This window comes from Pipistrellus hanaki (assembly GCF_964339955.1).
Source record: "Pipistrellus hanaki genome assembly, chromosome: 1".
NCBI classification, from domain to species: Eukaryota; Metazoa; Chordata; class Mammalia; order Chiroptera; family Vespertilionidae; genus Pipistrellus; species Pipistrellus hanaki.
Window position 1 is genome coordinate 29,101,454 of NC_140503.1, and position 12,390 is coordinate 29,113,843.

At 45.2% G+C, this 12,390-nt stretch overlaps 1 protein-coding gene across 4 annotated transcripts in view; it reads right to left on the reverse strand.

Annotated features, from left to right (window-relative positions):
• SYNE2 (spectrin repeat containing nuclear envelope protein 2) overlaps positions 1-12,390 on the reverse strand; it is a 299,775-nt gene that overhangs the window by 62,831 nt on the left and 224,554 nt on the right. For all 4 annotated transcript variants that reach the window (XM_084866238.1, XM_084866237.1, XM_084866235.1 and 1 more), the window contains 8 exons: positions 11,544-11,740; positions 10,483-10,615; positions 8,682-8,864; positions 8,123-8,269; positions 5,817-5,993; positions 4,271-4,426; positions 2,297-2,449; positions 410-580 (listed from right to left, as the gene is read on the reverse strand). In XM_084866238.1, coding sequence (XP_084722364.1) covers positions 410-580; positions 2,297-2,449; positions 4,271-4,426; positions 5,817-5,993; positions 8,123-8,269; positions 8,682-8,864; positions 10,483-10,615; positions 11,544-11,740 — 1,317 coding nt within the window. The remainder of the gene's footprint in view (positions 1-409; positions 581-2,296; positions 2,450-4,270; positions 4,427-5,816; positions 5,994-8,122; positions 8,270-8,681; positions 8,865-10,482; positions 10,616-11,543; positions 11,741-12,390) is intronic.

Genomic DNA, 12,390 nt, shown 5'->3' on the forward strand with positions numbered 1-12,390 from the left:
TAACACCTTCTCTGTGTCACAGAAATAAGAACACAAACCTTGATAGGACTGGGGCAAATTATTAAAACTGTGCGTAAGAAAACAACAGAGAACGTATCCTTTTATTTGAGACAAAAACTTTTAAAGTGTACTTAAAAAGGAAACCCACCCAGGCCCAAAACCTTTACGTTGCAAAATAACATGAACATTAAAAATGAAGAAAGATTCGATGTGAACGTCGACAAAGTTTCACTCCTTTGGCCCCCATGATTCATTCTGGAATTTCAAGCTATACTTCTGATGCTGGTGCTTAAAATACTGTTTTGTGCTCCTCTGTTGAGAGCACACATGCAATTGTGTCCATGACTGTGCTGGCTTCCACTGGAGATTACCTGCCAATAAAGGGCTGTGCAAGACCTGGTGAGCTTACCTGGAGGTTCTGCACCTGGCACTTCAGGGCTTCCAACGACAGGACCACAGGCTTGCTGTGCTCCATGCAGTACCCGAATCGCACAGTCATCGTATTCACGTCATCAGAGAGTTTATTGTAGATCTTCCACTCCTGTAGGATGGGCTGCAAGGAGGTCTTGAGCTCATTGACCTACATGAAAAAGGGGAAGCATATTTAGCAATTCATTTGGAAGAGGCTCTACCATCTTTTTTTTTCTTCTTCTTCCTAAGGACTCTACCCACCACATAGGCATTTCAATCTGAAAGTATTGGAGGAGCTTCGGTGACTAACTGGAGGTGGGAAGGGTAGATCAGTGAACAAAAACTATCAGAGACAGCTACGTTTGAGAACAGGCGAATGGAAAAGATCAGAAGGATCAGCATGGAGAGCGTTCAGCCGAGGGAGGGACAGCCCCGGGAAAGAACACAGGGAGGAATCAGTATCTGTGAGTGTACTGGCTTCCACATAAAAAGTTGGCGTAATTTTTGGTGCTCTTGAGGGTAACCCCTCAGAATTATAATGATAGCTTCACAAAGCAGAAATGCCACATGTGGTCTGAGGGAGAGGATAAGAAAACCGCTGAGCAAAATCATTACACTGAAGCACGAAGTGGAACAGCCAGCAGAACAGCACTCACTGAGTGCTGCAAAGGCGTCCCTACGAAGGCAGAAAAAAGATCGTCCCCGTTTTATCGACTAGAAAACTGACGCTTAGAGAGGGTACGTGCCTGCTGGAGGTCACTAGGAGAGATAATGGTGCGGCCAAGATCTTTATTCGGACAGAGAATGCAAAGCTCTTGCTCTTCAACACTAGGCTATATTGACTCTGGAGAGCTTCTATAATAGATGGATGATTTAGGTCTTTGTCCTTTGTATTATTTAAAGACAATGGCTTTAGCTCTAGCTGATTTGGCTCAGTGAATAGAGCATGGGCCTGAGGACTGAAGAGTCCCGGAATCGATTTTTGTAAAGGGCACATGCCAGGGTTGTGGGCTCAGTTCCCAGGAGGGGGCACGCAGGAGGCAGCCGATCAATGATTCTCTCTCCCCCTCTCCCTTCAGTCCTCAGGCCAATGCTCTATTCACACAGGTTATTCCTAACTCCCTCTTGGGACAAATGGTTAAATGCAGACTTTAGTAATTGATACATAATCCGTTTGGACTATCTGGGAAATATGGACACCTTGTAACTGGTTAGTATTTACTCTCTTCTCCTCCATTTGTGGGGGAACGTCAAGATGGCAAGATCTAGAGGTGCCTGTCCTTTCTCTTTTGGCGCTCTCCTCCGGGAAGGGGTAAATGCAGACTCTGACATGCCTTTCGTAGAATGACTGGATGTCTCACTGTTCCTCCCTTCTCTCTCTGCCCCACATGCCCTGTGTCTCCCCACCTGTGGCTCTCCCTGTGCTGACCGTGCTTCTAGCTTAAGAGAGAATGCTCCGGACAGGACCGGTCTCTCCCTGCGGCACCTCCCTGGCTGCGGGGGATCTGAGCTGCGGCTTCGCAGCTGCTCCCATGTCTCTGGCAGGACACACTGCCAGATGCTCTGTGTGGTTTGGGGGATGAAGACGTTTTTGTCTGTGAGCACCTGAGACAAAACAAAGATAACCAAGTAGACTTCTAGATTGCCCTGATGTTGGAATTGGTGGTTTTGCCTCTAATTATCCAGTGCAAAGAGGGAAAAAAAAGGGGGGGGGGGTGGATCTGAAATGCTTTTCTTTACTTCATTTCAGTAATTTTTTTCTCAGCAAGTTTTCAGCTTTTGGTCTGGAGCAAGTCTCCACAATTAAATAACAACAGCAACAACAACAAAGGATAAGAGACGGATATGTGAAGAGAAATAGCGCCCTTCAAATGAATTCTAGTACCTGGCTGATCACCCTGCTCCTCTTTTGAAACAACGCGTCGATTCTGGCTGCCATGTCTTCTAACAGGGGCACTGTCCCGCTCTCCGAAGTCAGGCAGCTTTGCCTCAACTCATCCAGCGCTTTGGCTTTCATTGCAAGCTGGTTTTCTATATCCTGGCGGGCAAAAGAAAACCCGTTTCCATACAGACACCATCACAGAACAATAAGGTGCAAGAGACCGGAGTTTGTTTTCTCAAGTAAAAATGACGTGAGCATATATAATTAATTAACACTACACCAACGACATTCACCATAACACTCTTCAGTTTTCATAACGAAGAATTACAGTATAAATTTACGTGATTACAATATGAGCTTTTACAATAATTCCTGTTATTGGAGGAATCTAGATTTGAGAGGAGTCCAGGCAACGAGTCTTTCTCATCGTGGTACGTTACAATGTCCCCTGTCCTGGCTGGCGGACCAGGCGTTTAAGTCATCAAACTCCCAGGTCGGCACTTTCCCGCCTGGAAAACAGGGATGCTGTCCCCTGTTGTATGTAGCTTAGAACCCGAGTGAAGCCCAGTGGCCTCTGGGGTGTGTGGCACTGAGCTGTGGACTAGAGGCTTCCAGCCAGGAGGTATGTGGGGTCTGAGGTGGCTGCAAAAACTCTAACGTGGAAGTGGCTCATTAGAAAGGAGGGTTTGAAAAGCTTTCTTATCGTGCGTGGTGTCACTGCTCACACATCGGGGCCCGTATTGCTCTGTAACCTCCTAAGCAGAACTGGGGCTGGGCGAGCAGTGGTTGGGTTGCTGGCAGCAGGGGCAGGCGTGGGCAGCCACAGGGACAGCTGAGCACCATCGGGCAGTGCCTATAGAGGATTAATCTACACCTGGGTGAGGGCACCTCCAAGATGAAGTGACCTGGCGCAGGGCAACTCAACAAACAGGGCACCACCTCATCTCAAATGGGATTCGGGCAGCGGTTCCCAGGGACAAGCAGCCCTGTTAGAACACGTTGCACAGCAGGTAAAAGAGAGTCCTTTCCTCCGAAGAAACAGGATAAAATACTCAAAGTCGGTGAAACTCCAGAGTCATTCTGGGAATATTTGGTGCATTTTTAAAAAGACATAACAAATGGAAAACATCACATTCAAAATTGCTTTTGAACATTTTTTCCTTAGGAGTAATATTCAAACCTCTTAAGAATAACAATAACTACGTATTGTTATCAACCAAAGAACTTGTATGAATATGTATGCCTAACCCATGGATACAGATAATAGTGTGGTAAAGGCCTGGGGAGGGGGGGAGGGGGGGTTAGATAGGGCCAATGGGAGGAAAAAAGGGGACATATGTAATACTTCCAACAATAAAGACTTTTTAAAAAAATGTATCCCCCTTCCCAACGAATAACAGTAACTAGGTAAATACTTGGTTCTGTTTACCATTAAAAAACCCACCACTACCCTTTCTGGTTTGGCTCAGTGGACAGAGTGTCTGCTGTGAACTGAAGGGTCCTGGGTTTGATTCTGGTCAAGGGCACATACCTCAGCTGCAGGCTCAATCTCTGGCCCACTCGGGTCAAGGTGCATATGTGAGGCAACCAATCAATGTGTCTCTCACATTGATGTCTCTCTCTCTCTCTCTCTCTCTCTCTCTCTCTCTCTCTCTCTCTCTCATTTCTCTCTCTCCCCCCCTACACCTCCCTCTCCCCATCCCTCTCTCCCTCTTCCTTCCACTTTCTTAAAAAAAAATCTCAATGAAAAATATCAAGTAAGGATTAACAAAACAAAACTTTCTATCTCTCCCACCCTCTCTTAAAAAATTCAAAAAATATATATATTAAAAAAACCACACCACACCCTGGATAATTATCTCTTTGACATAAAAAAGTGAACACAGGGAGTTGGAGGAGAGTCCCGAGAAACCATGGCTGGCCCTACTAGTGGACTAGAGACCTGGCCCGTGCCAACAGGTGCCGTGTGGCCCTCACCTGACAATCCAGGAGCGTCTTCTGCACCGAGACCACACTTTCCGGTTTCTGCAAAGTTTTCAGTCGCTCCTCTTGCACCTCCATCCAGTTGTTCAAATTCTGTATTTTGTTTTCATTCTCACTAATACTTTCCAAAAGCTGTTCTAAATGTTGTATCTACAAGTTAGGAATGAAAGAATTTCATATCTTAAACCATATGCTCTAAAAAATAAATGTCATGATATGTTTTAAATAGGGTGATATATTTTCTTCTAAGATTTCTAGTAAGTATAAGATTTCCCAATAACTTTTTAAATAATAATCTGTAAATCAGGAAATAGAATTAAAATCCCCTTAAAAAAAAATCTAACATTTGAAATGAAACCTAACATGCTAAGAAAGTTGGCTGTTTTGGAGTTCCATAATATCTAAACAAAATTAAAATCATGTTGCTGACACTCAATATTATATATGTACATATACAGTATTATATATTTACATATGTGTATTTATATGAAAAGTTTTGTATTCGCTTTACAATATTTCATGGGCACTTGCTTGTCATGACATATGCCTTTATTAATTTAAAAGGCTGCCCAATATTTCATTGAATGGACACAGTATAATTTGACTAATTATTCCTCTGTACTTGGAAAATTAAGGCATTCTACTTTCACCAGTAATAATAATTGTGAATTTAATACTTTGTGAGCTTATCTTTTCCCTTTTGAAGGACTATTTACTTATGATAAACATGTAAGAGGTGGATTGATGGGTAAAGCAATAAGATAGATGATTATTATGATTCTTGAAATTTTCTGAATGCATTCCAAAAGGGATTTAAGCCATTATCTGAAATGTATGAAAGCGATAAAGATAAAAGCCCTAAGCTTATTTAATTTTTCTCAACTTAATAAGTGTATCATGTTATACTAATGTTTATTTTAAATGTCTAACTGAAGTTGTAATATTTACATATTCATTTGCTAACTATAGTTTTATCTTTTGTGAACTGCCTGTTCATGTTCTTTGTTCACTCACATACTTGAATTTTAATTGTATAAATCCATTTGTGTGCATTCCTCCACAATAAAGAAATCAATACTGACCCTATTAATTACATACAGATTAAATATTTTCCAGGAATAAGTTCTCTTCACTTTTTCAGAGTCATAGAATAAAAATCTACAAAAATGTCACACACATTTTTCTTCCGTTTTATAATCTTTTCCAAATACTTTGCCACTTTTGAACATCTCCTTTCACAGAAAATTTCAAAATCTCTGACCAGTCAGTAGCCTCACAGAATACGACATTTTCTTCAATAAAAATTTCTCCTCTTCACTTGCCTAACTCAATTTCCCACTAAGAAATCTCTAAAGAAACGGAAAAGCTACTTCATACTCTCCTACGGAGAATGCTAACACACAGGGTTTTTAAGGGTTATCAATGAGATGATTATCAGGCGACACTGTAAATTAACTATATGAACATCTTTTAAAATCTTTCCGAACGTGGTATTTTGCAGAGGCCAAATCCCACATCAGACTGTGACACGTGAGCACACCTTTCTGTTCAGTGTCCCGTGTACCCGCTGCCACTGGCGGTTCATCTCTCCCAGGTGCTCTGCGAATTCCGTTCTCTCGTAGCGCTTACTCTCCACATCGCAGGTGCTTAGCTGAAGTAATGACTGGTTAACGAAGTCAACTATCCATTGCTTATGGTCCATTTCCATTCGAAACTCCTACAACAAAAGGAACAAACAAAATTAAGCCACCAAAGCCTGAAAAAGAGTAGGTTAGATGAACCGAAGTTCCCCTCCACTGCATTCTAGGGGGTGCCAAGCTCTCGTCCATCAATCAAGGGGCACCTGTCAGGAGCTATGGTTTACCTTCTCCTACCCCACCCGCGGCCAGCTTTATTTGAGTGGACAGTCTTTTTCGGAAATTCCACATTCTTGGAACAGACTGACTGACCTCTTTGAAACAGACTGACATGTCACCGGCAGCATCAGGCATGGTGGCCACATCATCTGAACCAACACCAGGACCCAGGGATTGGCGAAGGGTGCCTGAGAGGCTACCTGAGCATTGCCCTGGGATTCAGAGCCAACCTGCCGGCTCGCGGAAGCGACAGGAGGGGAAGTCCGAAGGTCAGACTCCCAGGAACCTTAGAAATGTAGGCACCCAGGAACCTTAGGAATGTAGGCAGCTTCTCCTCCTCCGGGGACAGCTCAGCCACCCAGTGTACGGCAAGCCCAACCCCACGTAGGGCCAACCCCATTTCTGTCAAGCCTGCAACTTGTTGGGTTTATTCTGGCAGGTTCTAGCATCTCCTTTGGAGACATCCTGAGGGGAAAACCAGGTGGTCCATGCCAGGTTACTAAAGTTTGAGAGAATACACCCATGAGGACCCTCTAAAGATTCCACCTCTCACTCAAGTCGCATTTGTGATAGAATATGAAAATAAAATGCTTGCTAACATCCTGCTTTGTGATTAAGCCATTCGTCTTCCGCCTGTGAAGTGTTTGAAAGCAGGGACCAAGGCCGTCATCCCTGAGCTTCCAGGGGTGAACACGATGCCTGGCACACAGGAAATGTCTGTGTGGGGCTTGTTCAATATTACTGAAATCAAAGATCACTGCCGAAACCGGTTTGGCTCAGTGGATAGAGCGTCAGTCTGCGGACTGAAGGGTCCCGGGTTCGATTCCGGTCAAGGGCATGTGTCTTGGTTGCAGGCACATCCCCAGTAGGAGGTATGCAAGGAGGCAGCTGATCGATGTTTCTCTCTCATCAATGTTTCTAACTATCTATTCCTCTCCCTTCCTCTCTGTAAAAAAAAAAAAAAAAAAATCAATAAAATATATTAAAAAAGATCACGGAGAAAGCCATGTTCAAGCCTATTTGTAGGATATCAACTTTTCCTTATGTTGATGTTCCTGTATCAATTTACTTTTTTATTCAAAGAACATGTACTCAAAACCAACCGGCTGCCAGGGATGGGGCTAGACGTGCTATTTCAGGGAGCTGAAGGACAGCTTCTGCTCTCAAACGCTAAGTCAAGGCAACCAAGCTCATAACTCTAATACTGTGTGGCAGGAACTATTGATGGCGCCATAGAGACAGGGGTAGATTTCCAAATGAGAAGGTTCTTGAGCTGCCCCTCGAAGGATGGCCAGGAGGGTTTCTCCAGGTAAGTGCGGGGCACTGGGATTCCTGGCGGAAAGTCCAAAAGCATGGGAGAGAGCTCACCAGGACAGCGGAGGGAGCACAAATCATGGGGTCCAGGCAGAGCCCAGGGTTTTCGTGGGAGAATGAAGAGAGGAGGCTGGAGAGGTGACAAGCGACCAGAATCCGTTAAAAGGTTGGTTACTGTGGCCCTGACACTTCGCAGAGGTTCGAGTGTCAGCCGAGCACCAAAGGGTCTCGTGTTTGATTCTCAGTCAAGGGCACGTGCCTGGGTTACGGGTTTGATTCCCGACCCCCATCAGGGCGCATACAGAAGGCAACCAATCAATGGGTCTCTCACATCGATGTTTCTCTCTCTCTCTCTCTCTCTCTCTCTCTCTCTCTCTCTCTCTCTCTCCCCCCTCCTTCCCTCCCTTTCACTCTGCCTAAAAAAATCAATGGAAAAAATATCCTCAGGTGAGGATTAAAAAGAAAAAGCTGCGGTGAGAGCCACTGCAGGAATTTAAGCAGAATAAGAACAAGTTCTCTCTCTTGAGAATCACCCCCCCCCCCCCCCGCCCACCGCCCACCCCCAGCGTTAGTTCTTCTCCATCCTACCCCACACGTGTCTTTTTTCAGTGTTTCCTCCCCGACGGCCTCGCCTTTCTGCTTAGCGGGAAGGCCCCTGCCCTTTCTGCATCATTACCTTGTACTTCTGAAGACGGCTTCTAACTTGAGACGCGGAACTCAGCGAAGGCCGCGCGTCCCTGCCCGCCGTTTGCTGTTCCACGTCGTTCATCCAGCTGATCATCTCGGTGATGGCTTCCCGCGATGGCAGCTTCTCCATCTGAAGCTGCGAGGACAAAACGATTTCCATGTAATTACCCACCGTGAACAAAAACGCATCGGGGCATCGCTGGGGATGATCCAGGGCTCGATAAAAGGTCCCGCTGCCTCATCACGCAGGCTCCTCACAAAAACAAACCCCACGCCCACGCTCAGAATAAACGACCCCCGCACAATGCCCGCGACCTTCGCATACACCACCGCAGCGGTGCCGATAAATGGGGGAAATAAAGTAATTAAGCCTGACTTCTCTCTCCGGAAAGATCCCAGTGGGGGGGAGTCTAGTCATTAAGACCTCTATTCAGCGGTGCCAGAGAAAAATAGGGAGTGTCAATGACAATTATCGAGTCCAAGGAATCATTTCAAAATAGCTGCCAGCTGACAAGTGGGCGCCGATTCGAAGGCGGCGTGAGCTGTACCTGGTGCAGCTTCTCCTGCACGCCCGGCAGCTGCGTGATGAGCGCCGTCCACCGCTGCTCGCACTGCGCCAGGGCGGCCCTCAGCGCCGCCGCGTCCGCCTCCTTCAGGTGCAGGAGCTGGTTCCCCGTGCTGATCACCGCCGTCTTCAGGGAGGACTTCTCGTCCAGCTCCTTCGAAAACGCCTAGAAGACCGTTTGAAAACGGAGGAGCTTTAAACATGCTCCCGAGAGGACAGAACAGCTAAGAGCCGGAAAAACTGGTGAGAGACCAAAACCACATAGCTGAATTCAATTCAGAGAGTGAATACTTGTATGTGGATGCGATAGGTACGTATGTGTATAGGCGCACGCTCACACACAGGTATGTCACAAACAAACACACTTTTCCTACTGAGAGTCAGACACTGTTCCAGGCGTTAGCTATATGGAGGGGAGCGAAAAAAAAAAAAAAAGTGAATTCTTGCCCCTTGAGTGGCTTACAATCTAGGGGATTCACATTTTAAAAGACAGACAAATCATTATTTCAATGTTAAAAAAAGGAAGTGTGCACTTAGCTGGTTGGCTCAGTGGTTGAGCACCGACCTATGAACCCGGTCATGGTTCATTTTCCCGTCAGGGCACATGCCTGGGTTGCGGGCCCAATCCTCAGTGTGGGTTGGGCAGGAGGCAGCTGATCCATGATTCTCTCTCATCACTGATGTTTCTATCTCTCTCCCTCTCCCTTCCTCTCTGAAATCAATAAAAATATTTTAAAGAAAAAAAAGTGTGGAACACAACACAAAGTTCATATAAATATAAACTAAATGCAACAAATTTTTAATATATTTGAAATTTTTCCTGTGCACTTATAGGTTTACTAAAAGTATATTTAAAAGTATCTATGTTTTGTCCTGACTGGTTTGGCTCAGTGGATAGAGCATTGGCCTGCGGACTGAAGGGTCCCAGGTTCGATTCCAGTCAAGGGCACGTACCTTGCTTGCAGACATAACCCCAGTAGGGGGTGTGCAGGAGGCAGATGAACAATGTTTCTCTCTATATATATATTTTTAAAAATCTACATTTCAATACCAAAGTAAATAATCATAGCTACAAAATATGAAAAATGGAAAGAGAAAAAATTAAAAGGTTTCAAAAATGTAATTTATATTGCAAAAGTAATATTTTCCTTTAAGAAAAATCTCGAAACAATAACATTTAAAAAACTTTGTTGATTTGAGAGAGTGAGGAAAGGAGGGGGACAGAGGAGAGGAGGGAGAGAGAGAGAGAAAGGGGGTGGGAGGAAAACATTGGTTTGTTGTCCCACTTATTTATGTATTCATTGGCTGACTCTTATATGTTCCCTGACCAGGGACTGAACCCAAAACCTTTGGTGCAGCAGGCTGATGCTCTACCCAACTGAGCTACCCGGCCAGGGCTAGAATAACAACATTTTAGAAGCAGTATCAGTTCTATCTGATTAAAAACCATGTGCTTATTAACTTTAATACTCATGACTTCCTAACCTTGTGAGGTTTTTGCAGGAGTGGGGTCAGGAGAGTTATTTTCTGCATTTGTAAAACGTGCCCCATGTCAGAGCAAGTTTTAAATGTGTATATATTTCATAGGGCCCATTAAAGAAATACTAAGTGCACCAATAAACAGCATAAACCATCAGTTCTCAGTCTGGGGAATGCAGCTGCTCTCAGCCCGCCCGATTCCTCCCCCACAGGTGACGGAGACGGTATTGCAGCAGCCCCGGACATGTCCCCCGGATATTGATTTCCGACCGTGTATCACCCAGGCACATTCTATGACAACTTACAAAGAAACTGGCTATGTTGCTTCTGATCGTATCCAGGTCCTGAGACACGTTGAGGGACTGTTCCTTCCAGTAGTTGAGAGTTTGCTGAGAAGATTCCAGCCACTTGGCTAGCTGGTCTGCGTCTCTGTTGTAGCTAATAAGAGCCAAGTGACGGCATTAGAAACGCCTTCTGTGGGTGACGTGCACCCCCCGCACAGTCCCTTCTTACTTTACTGTACATGTTCCTGTGTGCATCAGCCCCACTGTTCAGAAAACCATCGCGTTTATAAGGAATATATCCTGTTTTATCCCAAATCCGACGCTCCTGGTGTGTCTGTGACTCTCTCCATTATGACTCATCAAGAAGAAAGAGGCATTTTAAAGCCTTAAACATTCTACCTTAAATTTCTTATCACAGCTACACAAAAATAAACCCCCTGGGTAAGGACGGAGATTATTCTTATTCATCAAATGTCCTCTAACAGACGTGTTCATAATAAAAAAATACAACCGGCATTTGTATAAGTTATGCAACAATCAGCAAAGTGCGGCTGGCCAGCTGCCAACACAGTTAGCTGCTGTGATGCAAACACCCAAACAAAATGCTGCACTTCTTGTAACTTCCCACCTTTAGGTTAAGACAGTTCCCCAAGAAGCAGGGGTGAGAATGAGGCTGAAACGTTCTACGTTTCCTACTTTCCTCAACGGGTCCAAGATGATTTCAACTGAGGGGAAAAAAAATGTCTTTCAAGAACTCCAAACACTTCCCCAAATTATCCTGTTAGCTATAATTATTACTTTACTAAAACTTTTGGAAGAAGAAAGCTCAATCTCATGGCTCAGAGGTAACATGCATTATCTTATGAATCCGATCTTCCTCAGGACTGATCATACATCATCCTGAGTCTAGCAAACCAGTACCGGAGACTCTAGACCCCACACAGCCCAGCAGGGGGACCTGCCGCCTCGGACTGTGAAGAGAAACCTCGTGGGGGACCGTGTGTGAACACCGGGGACTGCGGGAGCCCCGGGCCTTCCGGCTCTGCAGACCTTGATGCTGATGAAGTACTAAGAAAAGGTACCTGAGCAGATGCTTGAGGAGCGTTTGCAGTCTGTGGAGTTCATGGTTGATCTTTTTGTTCAGGGACAGCCACTGCTCCTCTAGCTTAGCGATCTGGCCCTCCAACTCAGGACAGCTCACGGAGGCCACCAGCTGCTTGCCGTCACTCAGAGTCTGGTAGAGCCGGGCATGCTTCTCATCGACGTTTCTCTTTATTTGCTAGTGAAAGTCAAGTCACAGAAATGGATGACTTCGGAATGAAGCCAACCTACCTGTTCCCAAACATTTCATAGAAGGCCTGCAGGAGAGTCTACGGAAGAAACACGACCCCTTTCCTAACCCCCCAGACTCCTGCGGTCTAGTCTGGCTGGACAAACAGGACGAATGGTTTATTGATCACTTTTCCCAACACTAGTTTCTAATCATGTATTTCTACTGCACAGATTAAATCTATAGACATAGACGTGTGAACAGAAAACAAAAATCCACACATCCACCTAAAAACAAAAATGCTGCCCTGACCAGTGTGACTCAGTGGACAGAGCCTTGACCTGCAGACTGAAGGGTCCCAGGTTCGATTCCAATCAAGGGCATGTACCTTGGTTGTGGGCACATCCCCAGTAGGGGGTGTGCAGGAGGCAGCTGATTGATGTTTCTCTCTGATGGATGTTTCTAACACTCTATCCCTCTCCCTTCCTCTCTGTAAAAAAATCAATAAAATATATTTAAAAATAAAACCCAAAAAGCTGGCAGCCTCGGGGGCACACGCAGCTTGCAGACAGGAGTGTGTGACCCAAAGGTTATTTAAAAAATCGGGAAATTTTACAGAGAATGAGGATTTCCTGGGACTCTGGGCAAACTGGAAGATG